Source organism: Bombyx mori, chromosome 21, assembly GCF_030269925.1.
Source record: "Bombyx mori chromosome 21, ASM3026992v2".
Taxonomy (NCBI): Eukaryota; Metazoa; Arthropoda; class Insecta; order Lepidoptera; family Bombycidae; genus Bombyx; species Bombyx mori.
The window spans coordinates 2,406,429-2,430,470 of record NC_085127.1 but is presented as its reverse complement, the minus strand read 5'-3'; the positions used below and the strand labels follow the sequence as shown (position 1 = coordinate 2,430,470).

The window sequence follows — 24,042 nt, the reverse complement described above, 5'->3', positions numbered from 1 at the left end:
CGAAAGAATAATATCTGAAAGCTTGTCCACGCTCGGGACAAATAATAAGTCGGTTTGAGGAACTAATGTGATATACTTTTAGTCCGACAATAATAATTAAATAAATTGTTTGAAAAAAAGGCGCCTATGTCGTGATTAAGTTAAAAATTCACAGATAATATAAAAAATAAGGATATGCGTTCCGTTTCACGCTGTGATGATCTTGAACGAAGCTATTCACATCATATATCTAACTGGGTGACTTGAAAGCCATATGTTCCATGGGGAATGCTCTGAGGAATTATTCGAGATGATCCCCTCATCTTCTTTTTACCATCACACCTCCCGCCACCGGAGCAGAGTTCATCCATATTCTCTAGAACCACTGCGTTCATCGACATTGCCTTTCCAAAGATCTTTTCCGCCACGTACCATCCAGCTTTGGAATGAAGGAGAGAATGAAGATGAATGAAGAGGAAACAAAAAGCCCGCCGAATAGATACCAACACCTCTCCTATATCTGCCACCGACTAATAACGCGTTCCGATTTGAAGGGTGGGGCAGCTATTTAACTCCAAGGGGGTCGTGAGTTTGTCATTTTATTCGCTGACTTTGTGACGCAGCGCCCCTGACAGCTAGCTCTACCAGGTTTCGTTTCCCACTTGAGGCGAAAATTTGTGTAATGAACAAGCTTATTAATTACTAATCTGAGTATCCAATATATGTTTATATTGAAAAGTATATTAATAGTTTATATATAAGTCTCTGGTCCCCATAGTACAAGGAATTATAATTTAAACTAGATGACCGCCTGCGATTCGTCGCCTATTATTACATATAGAGATCTTTAAGTAATAAATTGCTTGAATGCTCAAGGTCAATAGCCTGTTTTACATTTATTGACATCGTTATTGACAGAGGCACGAGCAACAGCTGTCTTTAAGCCGCAGACTAATTTTCCTGCTGTGATTAAAAATAATGAGGCGAAGAGGATAATTTTGAAAAGACTTTTAGCGCTACTCAAAAAAACAGAAACAGGTTTATAATACACACTTCCTTTAGTCCGTAACACCAAGATATCGAGCCAACACGTGTACGTAGTGTTCGTTAATAAAAACAAATGCGAGAAATAAACAAATAATAATATTCTATATTTATTAATAATAATAATAATATTTGCCTATCAATTATGAGGAATAATTACTTGTTCGCGTTTATTTTGATGTCGTTTACCGGTAAGTGTTTTATTCTTAACCGACTTCGAATAAGGAAAAAGTTTATGATTCAACTCTTTTTTTTTTTAATGTGATTTTGATTATTCTCTTTTTTATTTGATAGCTGGTCGTTCTCGTGTGGTCGCATTTAAATTGTATAAAGATCTTATCTTTAGTTTTTAAGGCATAGCTTTAAATTTTAAATAAGGCATAAACATTGATGATATATTCATTTTGTTTTATTGGACTCTGTTTTCTTTTTTACTGTAATTTCGTACGGTATGTATACTGTATGAATTCGTGACTGCCGAAGTTAATGCGTATTTTCCAATATACTTAAACATTGCCGGTGCTAAGTCAAACCCTGATCTGCTACCGTTAACATTAGTTCTTTACCTACGAAATTGCCGTTCAGTTTAGATAAAATTACTAATTTTTTTACATTGCATACATTACATTTTTTTTTTCTGTTCTGGTTGCTTAACAGTGAACACGTATCGAGTGATGTCTTATATAAATAATTACAAAACAGTGCAAATAAGTGACATACGAGAACAAATAAGTGTTTATTTCACGGGAACATTGACAAGAAGTTCAAATATATAGAAGTAGTAGCACGAAATCAGTTTCTCCGTCGTCAAATTTGATGGAAGTGTGCACAACTAAACGAGGAAAATCATCAACAAGTAAATTAGATCAGCCATATTTATTACAATAGTGCCAACCTATACACCGAATCATAGACGAAGAAGAATAACCGAATGGCTTTATTATTATTTATTATTATATTAGTGTGGCAAGCTTCAAAATTATAAATTCTATCATTTGCTGTTACCATTTTCACAAATCCAAATTACCCTGGAAATTGGATAAAAATATGGAGATATTGTGGTTAAAATTAGAAAAGAAGCTAAATCAACAAACTCTAATATTAACAGCTAATACAGTCACAATAAATGTTACGGAGGTACAGTCACACAGTACATACAGTCACAATAAATGAAAAATTGGAATCGCTTACTGAAGAGAATAACAACCTCAAATTAAAAGTTTCTGAATTAGAACAAAAGCTATTTGGATAAAGATAAACGAAAGAATAATTTAGTATTTTTGGGTGTAGAAGAAAATGGAAAAAGAGAAATAGATCTCGTAGAATACATAGTGAAGATTATCGTAGAAGCAGGCACCTCTCTAGACTGTCAAGAAGTAAGTAATATTTATAGAATCGGTGCATCACCTACTAAAAGCCGCCCGATAATAGGGACCTTTAGGACTACATGGAAAAATAATCTTATACTCAAAAACAAAACTAACCTTCCACAAGGCATCTACGTGAAAGAAGACTATTCAAAAAGCGTCCTAGAAACGAGGAAACAATTACAACCGAAAGTAGAAGAAGAACGAAAGAAGGGAAACATCGCATATTTGAAGCACGACAAATTGGTAGTAAAGAAACCATACGAGACCGGCCGAGAAAAAAAGGAAAAGAGGTCAGTCTGGTTCACCGAATTGGTCATCACAAAAGAAGTCGAACACAAACAAAATTCCAGGAAGAAACCCGCCTAATACCGGTACATCAGAAATGATCAAACCTAACATTTTAAATTATATAGCACGAGGAAGGTCATCTTTATCGGAGATCCCAAAAAACCAGGAACTAACATAGGCACCCGGAACAAAACAAAAAGAAAAATAAGCTCCTTATATAAATCAGCATTGAAGATAAACCCCTCAAGCCGGCTAGTCATCGTGGAGGAAGATGGCTACTACCCTCCAAATAATCTGCCCAACTCAACACAAAAACTATTCAAAAAACCCCGCCATCGGACTAGCACGATCGTTACGTATAATAAATACACTTTCACTACGATCAGAAGAAAAATTGACAGAACTTGTGTTCGCATTAGATAATATAAACTGGTCTAGCGTTGGTTTACGCGAAGTGAGAGGTATAGGAGAAAACATAGAAGACTTCGGTGAACTTACTTTTTAACACAACGGTTACACACCGGGCCAATACGGTATAGGTTTCTTAGTGAAAAATGAATTAAAAGACTGTATAGATGAATTCATAGGCATATCAGAGCGAATCATTCTATTAAATTTAAAGTTACCACCTTTAGACGAAATGTAGTCCATAGTGCAAATCTACTCCCCGACAGAGCAAGAGATCAGCACAGAAATCGACTCTTTCTATTTGCAGCTAACAAAAACAATAAAAACTTATTCATGCAGCAACCTCATAGGGATGGGAGACTTTAATGCGCGAACAGGATACAGAGTAGACGGTGAAGATATAGTGCTGGGGCCATACAGTACAGGAAAGAGGACACGAAACGGTGAGAAATTGATTCACTTAGCATACGAGAATAATCTGAAAATATTAAACAGCTATTATAAAAATCGACCAAAGAACAGGTGGACGTGGATATCTCCAGACGGTCGTTACAAAAATGAGATAGATTACATTCTCTCGAACCGAAGTACAGCTTTTCAAGACTGTCGAATTATAAATAATTTAAACTTTAACAGCAACTATAGACCTGTCAGAGCCAAGCTAAAACTAAACACCTCTAAGAAAAGACCTTTTACCCAAACCAAATCTAACAAACAAAACCACAAGCCTGAATGTCAGTGGACTTAAAGAAAAGCTAATAAACTTCATAGAAAACACAAAAGACTTACACATACAAAACACATACAACAAACTACAAGAAACTATAAATGAAAAGGCCCCAGAAAAAGCTTCGGATACTAGAAAAAATTAAATATCATGGCTATCAGATAAAACAAAGCAGCTACTAGAAGATCGAGCTAACCTTTTCTCAACATCTAATAAAAATATATAAAAGAGAAAATAGCAGTAATTAACAAATAAACATCAATATGAGGAAAGAAAGACAAGAATTTAGGTTAGAAAAACTGGAAAAATGTATCCAGAAAACAGGCGGAGCAAGGAAAGCATTAAAAGAACTATCAGGAAAACGAAATTGGATACCCAATATGAAAGACTGAAACGATAGAAATACGACCAGAAGACCAGGACGGTCGGACGGATTCCTTTGTTTGTTTTAAGTTTATTTTATACAAAAGTTTAGGTCTTTTATTTATCGATTGAGGCACTACGAAGTCTGCGGGGTAGTTAAGAATAAAATCTTCATATTGGAAGCGTTCAAATTAATAACTAGTCGAGTGTTTTGTTTGTAGTATTCACTCCATACTCGTCAACAATGTTGTGAGCCGCTTATGCGGCATTGCTACCGCGACGGACCTCGTGTTCCATTATGATGACGATGATATTGATAAGAAATTTGCCAATGTATGAAACAAAATACAAAATTCAACCGAATTTAGAAATAATCTATATATTAATACGTGAAGCAAAACTTTTCCCTTTTTACGAAAATTACGCGGACGGAGGAGTATGAAATTTCCCACACTTATAAAGAATATAGAGTAGGACGTGGAGAATGTTAATTTTTTTTTAAATTATGGCTTAATAATACATTAAGACAATAAAAAAAATTACACACACTACCATGTATTTGACAGACACGCGCACGCATACTATTTGTTTATTGTCAAACTTTACTTATTGCTTATAGTCTATGGACAAATTGAGAATAGATTAATATTGTTTGTCTTTATTAATATTTGTCTAAAGTGTAGTCTTGGCGAAATCTGTGATTAATTGGTTATAGAAGTATAATAGTCTTTGACAATAGAATTATAATAGTGTACAAACTTATAATTTCAATTAATTATAGTCGAATTTCGCCTACCGAGGGACCACTAGTTGCCTTAAATTACCGTTTCAAATGGCCAGTAGTGTAAAACGGAAATGGTCCTTCTTCAAATGAGGCTTGTGGAAAGTATTTAACGGTAGGCAGCGGCTTGGCTCTGCCCTTGGCACTGCTGAGGTCCATGAGCGATGGTAACCACTCACCATCAGGTGGGCCGTATGCTCGTCTACCTACGCCAACAATAAAAAAACGCTAAGATCATAGGTTAAGATCTAATATAATTGAGATTGCGATCTCAGATCTCATGACGGGTGGCAAGACACACATTGGGTTATTTGACCATGAACTCCGGTCACCGCTATATACCAGATGTCCTCGCGCGCGTCTGTTCATAAAGACAAAATAAATAAAATGCATGTTGTTTTTATTTATTCTACATATCGATTCTGGTTTGTAAATCGCCAATTATGATACGGAGGTCATCGAGCGATTAGAAATACATATGTAATTATACATTCATTTGTCCTATCCTTAATTATCTATATATATAAAAACGAATTGCTGTTCGTTAGTCTCGCTAAAACTCGAGAACGGCTGGACCGATTTGGCTGATTTTGGTCTTGAACTATTTGTGGAAGTCCAGAGAAGGTTTAAAAAGCTAGATAAATATGAAAATGCTCGGAATTAAATAAAAATAACAATTTTTGTTTTTCCTTTGATGTGTCTCCCCCGTCGGACGAATTCCTGTTGTTTGTTGTAAGTTTATTTTATACTAGCGACCCGCCCTCGCTTCGCTTCGGAAACATTAAAACAAACATGAAAAAAAAAAAAAAAAAAAAAAGTAACCTATGTTCATCAGAGACAATGTCGGCTTCTAATGGAAAAATAATTTTTCAAATCGGTCCAGTACTTTCGGAGCCTATTCGAAACAAACAAACAAACAAATCTTTCCTCTTTATAATATTAGTATAGACAAAAGTTTAGGTATTTTATTTATCGATTGAGGCGCTACGAGTCTGCCGGGTTAGCTCGTTATCAAGAAAAAATATTTAAAAGGGATATTTGGTTACGCTATAAATCCTACAAATCTTAGCAATCTGGATTCGTTTTTTTTATTATTTTATTTTATTTAATAGAGATTTGTTATTAATATTAGGCGCCTTAAGTTCATTTTTAAAGATGACGTAAAAATGCTGTAATTTGTAAGTTTTCTCTTGTAAAGTTTGACTTCTTAAATCAGAACGTTCCCATTTCCAGTGTGCACAACCATTGAACAATCTGGAAACCTTTTAACTTTGAAGAAGCGGACGAGAAGAAAAATTGTAAGTTGATTCCTTTGACTTGATGTTAACGCTATTGAGCCAAAACTCAAAAAAAGTTTACCATTGACTACTTGAGGCTACGCTTCCAGCTGACGTCGTCGTGGCCTAACGGATAAGACGTCCGGTGCATTCGTGTTGAGCGACGCACCGGTGTCCGAATCTCAGGCGGGTAACAATTTCTCTAATGAAATACGTACTCAACAAATGTTCACGATTGACTTCCACGGTGAAGGAATAACATTGTGTAATAAAAATGAAACCCGCAAAATTATAATTTGCGTAATTACTGGTGGTAGGACCTCTTGTGAGTCCGCACGGGTGGGTACCACTATCCTGCCTATTTCTGCCGTGAAGCAGTAATGCGTTTCGGTTTGAAGGGTGGGGCAGCCGTTGTAACTATACTTGAGACCTTAGAACTTATTCTCAGCAGTGGTGGCGCATTTACGTTGTGGATGTCTATGGGCTCCAGTAACCACTTAACACCAGGTGGGCTGTGAGCTCGTCCACCCATCTAAGCAATAAAAAAAACCCTCAGATCCTTTCAATGGTATCGCATGCAAAACTACCAGCAAATACGACAATATGTAGACAGTAACTGACTGCTAACCCTAACAATACTGCTATTCACGTGTAACTATGACCACAGAGCATGACTTGGATCGTATTCTTCATTTGGCCAGTCAAAATCTTGACAATTTTTTTTTTTGTTTTTTTTTATTGCCCTTGTAGGCAGACGAGCATACGGCCCACCTGATGGTGAGTGGTTACCGTCGCCCATGGACTTCAGCAATGCCAGGGGCAGAGCCAAGCCGCTGCCTACCGCTTAATACTCTCCATAAGCCTCGTTTGAAGAAGGACATGTCATAGCGCTCGGGAAACACCGTGGAGGGGAGCTCATTCCATAGCCGGATGGTGCGTGGCAAAAAAGATCTCTGGAAGCGCACTGTGGATGACCGCAGTGGCTCCAGGTAGTATGGATGAACTCTACTCCGGTGGCGGGCGGTGCGGTGGTAAAAACGAGAAATTTCTGAACTAACCTCCAAGATTTTTACATATTAACAAATGAAGTGAACAAAATAGCACTCTACCTACTACTTACGTACATTGAAATTTCAAAAAAACAGATTGACGTTTTAAGATCGTGATGTCGAAGAGTGATTTTCGTTACGCCAATCAAAATAAATCTTACGTTTTCCTTTTACCAAACAAGTTTCATTACATTATTATTATTATTGGTCGTAACTTAAATGTGCACGCGTATTTCTTTTATGAAGAAGAGCCAAATATCCGTGATTTTTGTTCCAAACGGCACGTGACTTTTTTATTTGTCATAAAATTACATTAAAATTAGAAGATACACTCTCATTTCGACCCCCGGTCTCCTCGTGCTGCTTCTGACAGACAAGAGACCATAGTCCATTAGTTGGTATCGAGAAAGCCGCCTCTGACCTAGAGACATAGCATCAAAATTTCACTTTGTTTCCAAAGCACATGTTCCACCACAAACCGGACGCATAACTGGTGCTCGACAGAAATGACAACGATGATGATTTTTTTTATTGCTTAGATGGGTGGACGAGCTCACAGCCCACCTGGTGTTAAGTGGTTACTGGAGTCCATAAATATCTACAATTTAAATGCGCCACCCACCTTGAGATATAAGTTCTAAGGCCTCAGTATAGTTACAACAGCTGCCCCGCCCTTCAAACTGAAACGCATTACTGCTTCACGGCAGAAATAGACAAGGTGGTGGTACCTACCCGTGCGGACAAGAGATCCTACCACCAGTACTCATGCCAATTCATAAATTTTGCTGATTCTATTTCACAATGTTATTCCTTCATCACGAAAGGACTAAAACTTCTCGTGTTCATATTTACTTAGATTAAAATATGTACATGTAAATAATTGAGTGGATGAAGTCTCCTGCCATTAAAGTCACCACCATCACCACCATCGCAGGCTTACAAAACATGAACTCAATTTTTACGTTTCATTGATTGAGCACCCACGTATAACTTACCAAATATTGTTTTAACTTTTCTTTTATGAAAGCGTATAGGTTATTATTTCTAAAAGAACTTTTATTGATCATATACGTAATAATAATACTTATGACAAAGTATAGCAAAACTTCACTCACAGGTTAAACTTTATTAAGGTTTCATGGTTGATTAATAAAGGTTTTTTTTTTGTTGTTTTATTGCGGAGACGGATGGACGACCTCACAGCCCACCTTATGTTAAATGGTTACCGGAGCCCATAGACATCTAAAACGTAAATGCCGCCACCCACCTTGAGACATGGGTTCTAAGGTCGCAGTATAGTCACAACGGCTGCCCCACCCTTCAAACAGAAATGCATCACTGCTTTACTGCTATGTTTATTTCAGGCAGAAGACGATTGGATCTGGAGTACTACCAAAAGTCCGACTGCAGATAGAGTGAGTATTATTTGTCGTTGCGTATTCTGATGACGCTCTCGCGGCCGATCATCCACAAGGTGGACAGACTTGGTTAAGTTATCTACGAAGTGTTCTCTTACTGAGTGTACACTTACCGCCACAAATAGAGAGAGATGGAGAAGTCTCTCAAAAACCGCAACCAAACATTAAGACATGCGTAGCCACGACCACTCCGACAGGAGTGTACGACTGAGAAGAAGAAGAATTCTGGTGACTTTGTGAAGTCACGAAGAAAGATACATGGTATTCTTTAGAGGAGGAGAGGAGGCCTTCACCTTCATTTGAGGAGGGTTCATGTAAACAAACTTTTATATCTACACACTATCAACTTTTTAAAAGCATTATCTACATTTATATTTTTTTAAACGAAGGGGAGGGAGGAGGGATGAGGGGAGGAAGGAGAAAGGGGTAAATAAGTGTTAACAGCATCACAATTTTTTTTTCTTCTTTTCTTCTTTATAATTTCTTCTTCATACTTGAAATGTGTATGTAACCTATTATTTGCATGAAATAAAGGCTTATTATTATTATTATTATATTCTGTTGACTAATTTTTATGAGATAAATTCTGTGAGACCACACGTGTACTAACATTGTCTACCATGTTATAACGAGAGCTCCATTATACTGAATCCTTTATTCACCGAGATGCCATTAGCTAGTCTGCTTATACTGACTGCGAATTTAATAAACAATGCTATGTTGAGCGCTAATAAACATTGAATGTTTATTAAGTTCAGTTCATTTTTTTAATATAGAGAACACATAAAATGTTTTTCTGTGTTTTTATAATACTAGTGGTCCCCTGGTAGTCGAAATTCGACTATAATTAATTGAAATTATGTATAGGTTTGAACATTATTATGATTCTATTGTCAAAGACTTATTATATTATTATGTACTTCTATAATCACAAATTCCGCCAAAACTACACTATCGACAAATAATATTAAAGGCAAACAATATTAATCTATTCTCAATTTAACCACAGACTATCTATATATGTACGTAAGTCTTGCCATAAATGCTGAGACAAAGGAAAAAAAAATTCTATTGCAAATAACATTTATTACTTTTATAGTGTGTTAGTTTAATACATAAATATAAAACAATTTAAAGTATAAAAAGCTTATTCGAAGTGGTCTCCATTTGGCTGCAATACAGTCCTTTAAACGTTGAGGCCAGCTATCAATAGAAGCACGCACTCTTTCCATTAGAAATTTTTTCACTGCCAATCGTACGGATTGTTTTAGGGACTCCAAATTATCACGGCGCTTAGAGCAAGCCGTACTCTCGAAAACTGACCATAAATCATAATCCAGCGGATTAAGATCGGGACTAGACGACGGCCAGTCTTCAGCTCTGATGAAGTCCGAAACGTTCGTTTCCAACCAAGACTGCGTAGAGCGAGCTTTATGACCTGGCGCCGAGTCTTGCTGGAAGGACCATTCTTGATTATTGAACATGGTGTTGTTAAGGGGCTTCACTACCTTCTAAAGAATGGTATCTTGATACACTTGTGCCGATGTTTTGATACCTTTTTCACAAAAGTATGGCCCAGTCACTCCTTCATAGCTAATACCCCACCAAACCATCACTGAAGTCGGATTTTGCCCACTTTGCACTCTGTCAAAAAAAAAATTATAGCCTATGTCACTCGGGAATAGTGTAGCTTTCAAACAGTGAAAGATTTTTTTAAATCAGTTCAGTACTTTCGGAGCCTATTCAATACAAACAAACAAACAAATCTTTCCTCTTTATAATATTAGTATAGATATAGACTAGCGGCCCGCTCCGGCTCCGCTCAGGTCCTTAACAAAAATTTCATCGGTATTTGACGTTGTTTTATTTTTTTCAATAAAATAACACTTATTGCGGCATAACTATAATAGACATATTCTGTCGCGACACTTTTTGTAAATAATAATGTGTTCTACAAAGTCCTAGTACACTATTTTATTCTGTCATCAATATTTTCACAGGGCACGTGATGTAAAGAATATTTTAGCCAATTTTTTACACCTTGCGTTACATCATTGGAGTTTTAGTAAAGATCCCTATTTTTTTTCAAAAAAGATTATAGCCTATGTCACTCGAAAATAGTGTAGCTTCCAAGCAGTGAAAGAATTTTTCAAATCGGTTCAATAGTTTCAGAGCCTATTCAATACAAACCAATAAACAAATATTTCCTCTTTATAATATTAGTATACTTAGTCTGGCCATAAATACTGTTACAATTAAAAATAAACAAAATATTACATTTGAATTTGGAATCTGTCATTTTTATATGATTGCTCATTGAGTTTTCTCATTTTGGCGCCAATACATTGTACAATATTTTGCGATGTTAAGGTACCACCGAGGTACCACCGCCCCGCCTATTTCTGCCCTAAAGCAGTAATGCGTTTCGGTTTGAAAGGTGGGGCAGCCGTTGTAACTATACTTGAGACTTTAGAACTTATACCTCAAGGTGTGTGGCGCATTTACGTTGTAGATGTCTATGGACTCCAGTATCCACTTAACACTGGGTGGACTGTGAGCTCGTCCACATATCTAAGCAATAAAAAAAGAGGTAACAAAAAACTTTCTCAAAACATTAGTGTAGATTACTTATAAATTGATTCAATATACAACATATAAACTTTAAAAAATTAAAGCAATATGTACTGAATAGCATGTGTGTGCATTTAAGTTTTATTGTTTTTTTAAATTGCAATTTAGGCTTAGTGTGCATAGCTCGTATATAAATTATGCTTGTCATAAGATTACTGTTACTGATGGTAGTACCTCTTGTGAGTCCGCGCAGGTGGGTATCACCACCCCGCCTATTTCTGCCGTGAAGCAGTAATGCGTTTCGGTTTGAAGGGTGGGGCAGCCGTCGTTACTATACTTGAGACCTTAGAACTTGTATCTAAAGGTGGGTGGCGCATTTACGTTATGGATGTCTATGGGCTCCAGTAACCACTTAACACCAGGTGGGCTGTGAGCTCGTCCACCCATCTAAGCAATAAAAATAAAAATAAAAGATATAACAACAAAACTAAATTTCCGTTATAATTTTAATACTTCAATTACTCTAATAAATCAAAATAAATACATTTTCTGAATGCTGGCATCGTAGTTATTTACAATAAAAAAAGCTAATTGTTTAAAAAATGCTCCTTAACGTTTACCTTTACAGATAATGCCGAATTCAGAAGGTACAAATGCAACACAAGCTGTATTTCCGGTTCGTTCTACTCCAAGCGCGTCCACGATGGTCTCCAGCCAGCCTTTAATAATGGCAGAGGGCACAGCGTCACCAAATGTTACGCTTACACCGCAAGACTTGATTTATAAGAAATGTATTTCAGAATTGGAAACTTTGGTAATGCCAGATTACCGACAGAATAACCGACCGTACAGTGACGTCCGTGAGTATGATTACTCAACAAGAGACTTTTGAAGTAAGCTTGATTAGCTTAGTCACATTAAACAAACATAGATCACGGGAGAAATTGTGATTAAACTAACTTCACAGAGTTGTCGACTGGTTGGCGAATTTATTAATACGCTTTTATTAGCTTCAGACGTATGTATGTATGTTAGTATGTAACGGAATCTTTGAACATGATTTTGACCCCCTTTAAAACGTCGCATTAAACAAAATAAAAAAATATGAAAAATTGAAATTCAACTGATAATGAAAAATAAATAATAGTTTCAAAAACGAACAAAATCCGCTTTTATAGAAAATCCAACTAAAAAATAGAAAATAAATTTTAATAAATTTGAATTAAAAATAGTGTAAGAAAAAAATATTTTATTATAAAAAAGCGTGAGGTGCATGGTATCAATAGTTATTAAATATTTTATGAACAGATAATTATGAGTAGAAGGGTTATTTTGATAATATCCTGAACAGCACCCCACGCTTTTTTATATATAAATAAAATACAGTATTTTAAATTCAAATTTATTAAAATTTATTTTCTATTTTTTAGTTGGATTTACTATAAAAGCGTATTTTGTTCGTTTTTTAAAACTATTATTTATTATAAGTTCAGTCTCCGATGCTTCTCGAATAAGTATTTTGGTGTGGAGATTTTGAAATTTAAAATACTCAGGAATTGTGAAAATATGCAAAACAAATTTATTTTTACATTACTTTAAAAGAATGTTGAGTATGTAAAATATTATTTAATTTTATGCGTCTACTGATCCGTTAGAAAATAAATATTGCCCTTAAGCCTACACGTGTCTAATTGTTAAAAATTATTGCTTCACAGCTCTACCAGATCTCAGAACTGAGACAGTTAGCTTCAGTCTTGTTGATATTTAATTGGCGACATTTATTTTTTCATTACAGGATGCAGAGAAAATTATTGGTTTGCTGAGGCAACAAACACTCGGCAATATCTGGTGAGAGAATGCGAATTCAAAGCTTACAACATCCGCTACTACGTCGGTGGCAGGGACACATATCTAGGAGAATTCCCGCATATGGTGAGCTAATCGTTATTAGCATATATTGTGACGGCATCATTTTCAATGAAAATTTAAACTGACCGTATATACCCGAAATACCTGCGAAACACAATTTGATAAAATTCACAGAAAGGAGAACGAAAACTCATGGCTTATAATAAAATCAATTTTAAAAACGATTACTGAAATAAACCAGATTTATGTGTTTACTTTATAGTCTATAGACGACAGCCAGTCTTCAGATCTGATGAAGTCCGAAATGTTCGTTTCCAACCAAGACTACGTAGAGCGAGCTTTATGACCTGGCGCCGAGTCTTGCTGGAAGGACCATTCTTGATTATTGAACATGGTGTTGTTAAGGGGCTTCACTACCTTCTAAAGAATGGTATCTTGATACATTTGTGCCGATGTTTTGATACCTTTTTCACAAAAGTATGGCCCAGTCACTCCTTCATAGCTAATACCCCACCAAACCATCACTGAAATCGGAAAGTGCCCACGTTGCACTCTGTCAAAAATAAATTATAGCCTATGTCACTCGGGAATAGAGTAGCTTTCAAACAATGAAAGATTTTTTAAAATCGGTTCAGTACTTTCGGAGCCTATTCAATACAAACAAACAAATCTTTCCTCTTTATAATATTAGTATAGACTAGCGGCCCGCTCCGGCTCCACTCGGGTCCGTAACAAAAATTTCAACGGTATTTGACGTTGTTTTATTTTTTTCAATAAAATAACACTTATTGCGGCATAACTATAATAGATATATGCTGTCGCAACACTTTTTGTAAATAATAATGTGTTCTACACAGTCGTAGTACACTATTTTATTCTATCATCAATATTTTCACAGGGCACGTGATGTAAAGAATATTTTAGCTAATTTTTTACGCCCTGGGTTACATCGTTGGAGTTTTAGTAAAGATCCCTATTTTTTTCAAAAAAGATTATAGCCTATGTCACTCGAAAATAGTGTAGCTTCCAAGCAGTGAAAGAATTTTTCAAATCGGTTCAATAGTTTCAGAGCCTATTCAATACAAACCGACAAACAAATCTTTCCTCTTTATAATATTAGTATACTTAGTCTGGCCATAAATACTGTTACAATTAAAAATAAACAAAATATTACATTTGAATTTGGAATCTGTCATTTTCATATGATTGCTCATTGAGTTTTCTCATTTTGGCGCCAATACATTGTACAATATTTTGCGATATTAAAATGGAGTGGGGTGATAAAGAGAACCGAATCGCTGTGATTGCATTACACAAAGTAGGTATGGAGCCAAATGCAATTTTTAAAACTCTCCATACGCATGGTATTAGTAAAATGTTTGTGTACCGGGCTATTAATAGGTGCAATGAGACCTCCTCTGTTTGTGACAGAAAAAGATCTGGCCGTCCACGTAGTGTTCGTACGAAAAAGGTGGTCAAAGCAGTAAGGGAAAGAATTCGAAGAAATCCCGTCCAAAAAAAGATTTTATCTCGGGAGATGAAGATAGCACCTAGAACCATGTCGCGTATTTTAAAAGATGACTTAGGACTTGCAGCCTATAAGAGACGTACTGTCATTTCTTAACTGATAATTTAAAAGAGAATAAGGTGGTAAAATCGAAACAACTACTGAAGCGGTACGCAAAGGGAGGTCATAGAAAATTTTTGTTTACGGATGAGAAAAAGCAACATTTTAACAACCGTGTTTATGCTCAAAGCTCTAAGGAAGCTTCCCAATTAGTCGACAGAGTGCAACGTGGGCACTATCCGACTTCAGTGATAGTTTGGTATTAGCTATGAAAGAGTGACTGAGCCATACTTTTGTGAAAAAGGTATCAAAACATCGGCACAAGTGTATCAAGATACCATTCTTGAGAAGGTAGTGAAGCCCCTTAACAACACCATGTTCAATAATCAAAATGGTTCTTCCAGCAAGACTCGGCGCCAGGTCATAAAGCTCGGTCTACGCAGTCTTGGTTAGAAACGAACGTTTCGGACTTCATCAGAGCTGAAGACTGGCTGTCGTCTAGTCCCGATCTTAATCCGCTGGATTATGATTTATGGTCAGTTTTAGAGAGTACGGCTTGCTCTAAGCGCCATGATAATTTGGAGTCCCTAAAACAATCCGTACGATTGGCAGTGAAAAATTTTCCCATGGAAAGAGTACGTACTTCTATTGATAACTGGCCTCAACGTTTAAAGGTTTGCATTGCAGCCAATGGAGACCACTTCGAATAAGCTTTTTATAATTTAAATTGTTTTATATTTACGTATTAAACTAACACACCTGAAAAGTAATAAATGTTATTTGCAATAGATTTTTTTTCCTTTGTCTCAGTATTTATTGCAAGACTAGGTGAAGTATAGATTGAAAATATTATAATTTATTGTCTATAGTAAACTATTGATCTTTATTGGGCTAGATAAATATAACTAGGTCATTGTGTAATCAGGCTGCTCTTGGATGGAAGACCTGGCTGGGTACATGGGCATTCAAGTGCGGCAGTACGCTGATCAGTCACAAGTTCCTGCTAACCGCAGCGCATTGTTCACGAGCCTCAGAAACTGACACAGAACTTGCTGATCCGGTTCCGCAGATTGTTAGAGTTGGGATCAAAAACCTAGGACCTACGGTAAGAATAGAAGAACTCTCTGATCGATATCTCATATTTTAAAATTACTTATGGATACTGCATTAAAGTTAAGGTTTACATTAATATTTAGACTATTACTAGCTGTACCCGTCCGCTTCGCTGGGCATTTAAAATTAACATTATTGTTTCTCACCCCCACAAAGATTCTCATCATTAACGCCCCCGAAACTGGTGTAGGGAGTCCAACACTCATATAAATATGTGAGTATATGATAGAGATTATATATATATATATATATATATATATGTGTAAATTTTATATTATTATCATGATATAGAATTGTGTACGTTGTTTGTGTGATTATATATATATATATATATATATATATATATACCGTGTATGTGTTTGTATATTGTATAATGAAGTTTGGTGGTTTCACATTAAGTTATGCACCTACCACAGGATTCTCTACACCACCCTTGGTTGACTGGTAGAGAATGCCTCAGGCATTAAGTCCGCCATTGTACTTATGTGCATTAAGTTGAATAAAAAAAAAAAAAAAAAAAAAATATTAGCCTATCCATTAAGTACATGTATTTTCTACATGGATACCAAGTTTCAAGTCAATCGGATGCATGGTTCAGTAGTTATAATGGAACATTCGTAAAAACCACTAGTCTTATATATCAGTATAGATTCTGAAGATATGTATGGATATGTGATCCTTCCAACAAAACCATATTATAAATGTATATTGCAATAATAGCCCTGCCTCTTTTTGTACCCCTCCTTCTTAACTCTTCAGTGAATATATATCGAGTGGTAAAAGGCTGTTTGCCTTAATCGACATTTTGGTTAATACGCAACATCTATTTTTGTTCAACAGTTCAATGTTTTTAATTGAACTTCAATTAGATTTTCTCCATTGAAATAGCGAAAGAAGTTTTTTTAATACGCTTTTATTAGCTTCAGACGTATGTATATATCTTAGTATGTAACGGAATCTTTGAACATGATTTTGACCCCCTTCAAAACGTCGGATTAACTCGAAATTTGGTATACTTAATAAGGACCGATGACAATTAAAAAAAAAATAGAAAAAAAAAATTTATGAAAAAACTCTACTCATATCTCTTCATAAAATATTTATAACTTCTGATACCATGCACCCCACACTTTTTTTACAATAAAATATTTTTTTCTTACACTATTTTTAATATAAATTTATTAAAATTTATTTTCTATTTTTTAGTTGGATTTTCTATAAAAGCGTATTTTGTTAGTTTTTTTAAACTATTATTTATTGTTATGATATTTTTTCCAAAATTTTATTATATTATTATATAAATGGCTTTCCTGTAAAGTTGCAATCGATATGTCGACATGACCAGTCGATATGTTAAGTTTAATAATGGTAGTTGAAAGCACAAGCTAGTAATACAACCATCTTGCCTCGAAGCAGTCGTGCATTCCGAGACAACGAATATACAAAAAGCATATAATGTACAATGTTTGAAACATATACCTATCTTATCTGCGGCATCTACAGCTAATGGATTATTATTTTTTTATTGCTTAGATGGTTGGACGAGCTCACAGCCCACCTGGTGTTAAGTGGTTACTGGAGCCCATAGACATCTACAACGTAAATGCACCACCCATCTTGAGATATAAGTTCTAAGGTCTCAGAATAGTTACAGCGGCTGCCCCACCCTTCAAATCGAAACGCATTACTGCTTCACGGCAGAAATAGGCAGGGCGGTGGTACCTACCCGTGCGGACTCACAAGAGGTTCTACCACGAGTTAAATTGTTGTACATAATATTTTGTCACACCATTGACGGTGATGGGTTTAAATGCGCATTCGGGCATCATGCGAGCATGGCGCATCGGGGCAATGCGGCCGATGTAGAAATGATATTTATTCTGCAGAAAAGAGCTATACGTGCTATTTATAACAATCCCTGAGGGCAAAATTTTAAGAAGTTCTTAGTATGGCATCCCAGTACATTTTTGAAAATTTGATGTATATTCGTAAACATATTGAGGAGTTTCCTAAAAAGTCTGACTTACATAATAGAAATACTAGGAACAAACACAAGCTTGATGTGCCGATGAGTAGGTTACATAAGATACGAAATTCATTCGGGTGTTTGTCTGTGCGCCTGTACAACAAAATCCCACAAGATGTTCAGAACCTACAAACATAGGTTTAAGAAAACTATTAAAGAACGTCTGTGCAATAAAGCTTAATATAAAGTCAATGATTATCTAGTAGATTGCACAAAGTGGGAATGAGTTGCTCGCTCCTGGCATTTCAATATTGCAATAAATGTTACGTTATAATAAATCTTGTAAAAATGAATATGTATTTTTAAAAAAACTGATTTAAAAAAAAAGACATGCCCGCTGAGTTTCTTGCCAGTTCTTCTCTTGACGAAGGCTAGTTTTTGTGAATTGGCGGTAGTTCTTTTTGACGTTCAACAAGTGTGTACTTCCATTTATGTTGCATTTTTTTTTTTGTGTTGATTTGAAATCTTTATGGATAAAACGATATACAAAAAAATCTCTACGAGTTTTAGTATTATTAATTTTAAGTATTTTTTTGTATTGTATAAACACTTTAATCTTGATTTTTTTATAGTTTACATATAAGTAAAAGTTACAATACAGTATAAAAATTGCTATTTTATATAAAGCTACTTATAAATAGAAAACCTGCGTTAGCTCACCGCCAGTTGGCAGCGTCACCAGAAGGCTGGCAGCATTTCCACGCTGGATAGCAATGCTAATTCTTTGTGCAAAATACGTACCGGCTTTCTGGTCTCCCGAGGCATCAAATAGTTTTTTTTAAGGTCCTTAAAAAAGCTTTTTGCAGATGGGCCCCAGGGGCCCAAAGTTTCTACCCCAAACGGAGCAAAAATAATTCTAAATTAATAAATAAATAAAATTAATAATTCTTAATTTTCTCTAAAGTTGGTAACGAAATTTTATCATTTGAAACAAACATTTCACATTTCACATTAAATTAATTTGGAGACAAATTTCATGAAATTTTTCTTTTAAAAATATTTTTTTTTAATGTCGACTTTGAGAACCACATCCCCTCCTTGCTAATGGAGAAAAGTCCTTAAAGCGTGGACAGCAGCCTCACAGCCGCCTCGCGAACCAAAACCTAATTGCACTGGTTGGAAGTATTGTTTTAATTTTTCCATGTTTTTCTTGCAACAGATTTTGGCTGCCAGACGGCAATATACCTTGCCCACGGCAATTGGTCTTACTCCCCCATCTTTCTTATTTAGGGCACATAAATTTGTACCATAGAGAATGTCAATGATTTTATCATTGGCTTTGCCCGAAAGCATAAAATTAATTAAATTTTTTAAGCCTTTTAAAAGCGACTGGCCGACGGCGCCACAGCTACCACTAGTTAGATCTTTAAGGTGCTGTGGAGTTAGGCTATCAAGCCCGCCAGCAAAACCACTCTGAAAAGATGCAAGAGCATTACCAACATCCTCTATGGTCCCCTCTATGACGGATCTGGGTGTTTACTTTCGAGAGCTTGCAAAGTATCGGATGTATCAGGTGCTATTACATCAGTTGAAAACAAAAGTTTTGCAGCACCCCTTATATCACCATCACCGAGTCTAGTTTCAACTTTTCTAAAAAATGTGGTCTCAGAATGGGATTTTTTGGTTGACAAAATGAATGAATCAGTATTGAAATCATTGCTAGAGATATATGTACACAATTATCTTTGATTGTTTGTGTTATAGTCATTTTAATATTTTTGTTAGGCCTAATGTGTAAAATTCTGTATGGAAAAAGAAGGAGACGCTCCCAGGCCGAAACAGAATTCTGTACTATAACGTTTTTGATCAAATTTGATAACGATTGTGATGCTGCAATCCTTGCACCACGGGGAATTCGTTTAAGAACTGGAACGTTCTTTTTTAGCTCTGAATTTTTTTCCCAAAAAGGTTCATCTGGTTGTGACGGAGAAGTTATAGGGTGTGAAGGAGGAATTGTGGTGTGATTTGAGGAAGGGTTACAGGAATGAGATGTTAAGTGATCATTTGTTGGGTGTTTTCGACTGATATGAATTTTGAGACCACGATTTCCTTTAAAAAGCCTCACTTAAGTTAATTTAAGTTAATTTATACAAATTTTAAACTAAACTATCAACATTCCCATATGACGATATATTTGCGATGGTTACAGTTTGTAGGCCTCACCAGCTTCGTGTACCCTAATGAGCAAGGTCGCAAAAACACTTCTTTCATGGAAAATCCTGTTGCGGTAAGTTGGCATAAAGCTTAATCTAACTTAGAATATTGTGTTCCAATCCGCACGATCAATACGTGTAAGATTGATATTAAAGCTATAATTCAGTAAACAAAGACTTTTGTATACTCACTCTCTCTTTTATTAATTATAACAATTCAAAGAGACAAAATAATGGAACTGAACATTACGATATTAACTCGTAAACAAGAATTTGCGATACTGCGTTCACTTGTATGACCTTCGATTTTTCGGTCATCCACAATATTTAGCAAATGTCTCATTTTTTTCAGATTTTCGCCTTGGAGCAAGGAATAGATTTCGAAATCAAGCAAATAATAGTGCATCCTAATTACAAATCTCCTGAAAAATATTTTGATATTGCCCTAGTAGAATTGAAAAAGGAAGTAACGTACACTCCTACTTTATATCCAGCCTGTCTCTGGACTGAACCTAATCTTGATAAACTAGGAAAGAGTTTTGTAGGTACCGGTTGGGGTGTGGTACGAGAAGGTGTGTATTTCAATCCTAATAAAATCAACCACGCAGCTTCTTTGCCTGGTTGGTGTTAAATAGTTAACAGACAGGGAGTACTTCCATCTTTCATTATTATAATAGTAATAATAAGTAGACAAGATGATTTTCTTGATCGTAATGGTTACAATCGTTCGTGAGAATCAACAACACCTGAAGTATAGCCAAGGAACGGGCTACCTAAAGTGTGTGTGTAGTTAAACTTAGTTTCAAGGCTATTAATGTGCAGTCGCTCTACTTAACAAGGAGAAAGACTTTTGGTAAAGTGGCAACATGAAGATAATGGAGTCTTAATGAAAAACCTTGTTAATTGTTAACAGCCGTTTAGAAATGACTTGATAAATAAATTAGTTGAAAATTTGATTTACTTGCTTGATGATTGATTGAATGCTTTTTTCTCGATTCAAAATAATTATCATATTATTCAATATTTTAGACGACAATAAAATATCCCCCGAACTCCAAGCTGCAGATTTGGATCTCATAGATTCGAAAGTTTGTGATGAATTGTTGTCCAAACATCATAGTAGAAACTGGTGCGGATTGTGGGAAAATCAATTTTGTGCAGGAAAACTGGAAGGAGGAGTAGACTCTTGTCAGGTATATGTCAATTGTAGTTGCAGGAAATCAGGAATTGTAGTTGCTGATAATCTTCAAGTACCACATAAAAATTATACTGCTCTTCTTAAGACTAGCAAATGCACACTAAAACATTCCTATGGATTACTGAAAATTAAATAACAAAGTAGTGTTTTGAAAACTCTTAGCGTAAACACACAAGAAACAATGCTGAACAAGCTATTAATGACGAATGACCCTCTGCTGTATCACGGAATCTGAGTTCAGTTTCCAGTAAGACTCAGTATTTTTGTTGCGGACATTAATTTAATATTGTATAAGCTGGAACTTGTAATATTAAGAGTCCTGAACAGAGCGAAGCGGTACATCACCCTTGGACAACGACTTATGCTTTATAAGTCATTACCCTGTAACATCTTATTAACCAATACGCAATACCTGCCCTCAGGACAAATATCTCCCATATAATTGCCATCATCCACAATTCTAATCCAGACATTTTTTTTACTTTACGGCTTAGAAATTGAATTCCATTCGTGATGTTCTATGAGCAACGTGCACTGCCTACTGCCAGTTTAACCTTGCAATTTATACCTAGGGCAGATAGGCCTCTCACAAAGACTGGCTTTGTCTAGCTGTGACCGTCTATGGGCTGATAGACAGATGTTCTACTTAATAGGAAATTTGAGAAGAGTCACCTGTGATAAAATGTCTTTGGCTATTTCCTTGGTATTGCTGACGTCCAGGAGCAATGGTGAGTGGTGGCATCAGTTGGTCCGTTGAGACAAGAGACAGTTTTATCTTAAGTTCATTGAATGTGGAACAATTAGTTTTTTATTATGATTTATGCCCACACTATGTATGTAAATTATATACAGACAAACGTTATATTATATCGAAGATAAAAATTTCATTGAAATCATTTATTTAGAAAATGAATTGTTTATTTTTCTTCTTGTTTGTTATTTTCGGACGCAATGTTTTTATTTTCCTGTTTTTTTTTTTTATTATTTGTTATTATTGTAACCTATTTTAATTTCGAATCAAATATATAATATTTTAAAGTATTAATATATCTTTTCCAGGGTGATTCAGGGGGTCCACTGCAGAAAATGCTCCAAAACTCTCCTAAACCATACCATATGTACTATGTTGTTGGAGTAACATCGTTCGGAGTTGGATGCGGGCGTAAAGACCTACCTGGTGTCTTCACGAGGGTGTCTAGTTTCATCAAGTGGATTGAAGATACAGTTTGGCCCCCAAACACGAGACAATATGTTCCGCAATACATTAAACCAGTTTAATCAGAACAATCAATTTGAACTATTCGATTGATTCTCCCCTACTTTTATGTTAATAAAAATGAACAATTAAGAAAAGTATTATTCAATTGCATTAACGAATTTGTTAAGGCGCATTATCGATTAACTTGCCCAGTAAAAATAAAATGTGAACGAATGCTTGTTATATTATGTTATATTATATCTATATACTACGAGTATACATCTAGTGTGTTGACGATATTATAGTAAATAAATGGTATATATATAATGTATTATTTTATTTACATCAAAATACAGTTTAGCCTAGTTTTTACTATTGAGTTGCTCTGTAAAGAGTAACAACATTTAAAGCTATTACTTTACCACTTTTTTTATTTTTTTTTAAAATTCAATATTCTAATTAAAATGCTTTTATATTTATAATGTTTCAATATTCCAAATTCCATTTATGTCATCTTTATAACATATTAACCTCTTTTTAAGATAAATCGCATAGAGGTTACATATATAATATGTTTTTATATATAATATGTTTACATATATAAGGTTACATATATAATATGTTACATCTATACATTGGCAAAGACAAAACAATTTATTATCATTTTTCCTCTGTTTGTGCACCAATTTATTTTTATATTTTTTATATTATATTATTTTTATATTTTTATATTATTATTTATGCATAAATAATAATAATAAACCCATTTTATTTCCAAACAAACACCTTACCTAAAAACAGGTTTTCTTAAAAATTACAAATATAAAACTAATGTTTTGGAACCCCACTTCGGATATAGGCCTCCTCCGGCTTACTCCTTATTCTTGGCTTTGCTTCTCCACTATTTTCCTGTTGTTGTTATTATTTCGTCGATCCATCTGCTTCTTGGAAGGCCTCTTCTTCTTTTGCCCATCGGTTCTTTCCATGTTGTTGTTTCTGATGTTCATCTTTTGTCTGTATATCTCGCAAGACGTCTACCCAACGCCACTTTTGTGTTAGAGCGTACCTGAGAGCATCTATCAACTTTTTGTTGTGTGTTCGCTTCTTATCTTTTGTATTTTTCTTAATTTCAGTTTTCTTTTTTTATCGCTCTCTGACAGTTTGCTATTTTTGTTACTATTTTAGTGTTTTATGTCCATGTTTGGCATCCATATAGGAGTGTCGGTAGGATACAGGTACACAGTCTTTTTCTAGTGAAGAGGAAAGGACGCTATTAAGAATTTCTTATAAGCTCCAGAATTTTTCCAACTCATATTTATTCAGCGTTCGACTTCTTCTTCTTCATCGTTGTTGTCTTTAAATGATATTGATTTACCGAGATAGATATACATACTCCAACTATTTGCCATACAAGCTGATTTTATTAGTACTGCTATTTGTCATTCATTAGCACTTTGGTTTTATCTTGGTTCATTTTGAGATCAACATTACACTTTCCTCACTTAAAAAAATTATCATTTTTTCGAGTTTTTCGTTTATTTCAGCGAAGAGAACGACATTTATACATAACTGGGAACAAATCAAAGGCGGTCGGTCATACGGCCCTAATTTAGAATTCCCTGCGTTATGGATTACCAGAGACC

At 35.2% G+C, this 24,042-nt stretch overlaps 2 protein-coding genes across 2 annotated transcripts in view; both read left to right on the top strand.

The window, feature by feature from the left end:
* Window positions 1-24,042, top strand: part of LOC105841561 (trypsin-7) — a 47,192-nt gene that overhangs the window by 2,947 nt on the left and 20,203 nt on the right. The window lies entirely within an intron of this gene.
* Window positions 3,427-22,554, top strand: LOC101742202 (CLIP domain-containing serine protease C9). The gene is made up of 10 exons (XM_021347625.3): window positions 3,427-3,532; window positions 6,194-6,258; window positions 8,651-8,701; window positions 11,904-12,135; window positions 13,071-13,207; window positions 15,637-15,816; window positions 20,000-20,077; window positions 20,356-20,575; window positions 21,033-21,196; window positions 22,261-22,554. Exons 1-10 carry the CDS (start codon window positions 3,442-3,444, stop codon window positions 22,477-22,479), a joined length of 1,437 nt encoding a protein of 478 aa, XP_021203300.1. The 5' UTR covers window positions 3,427-3,441; the 3' UTR covers window positions 22,480-22,554.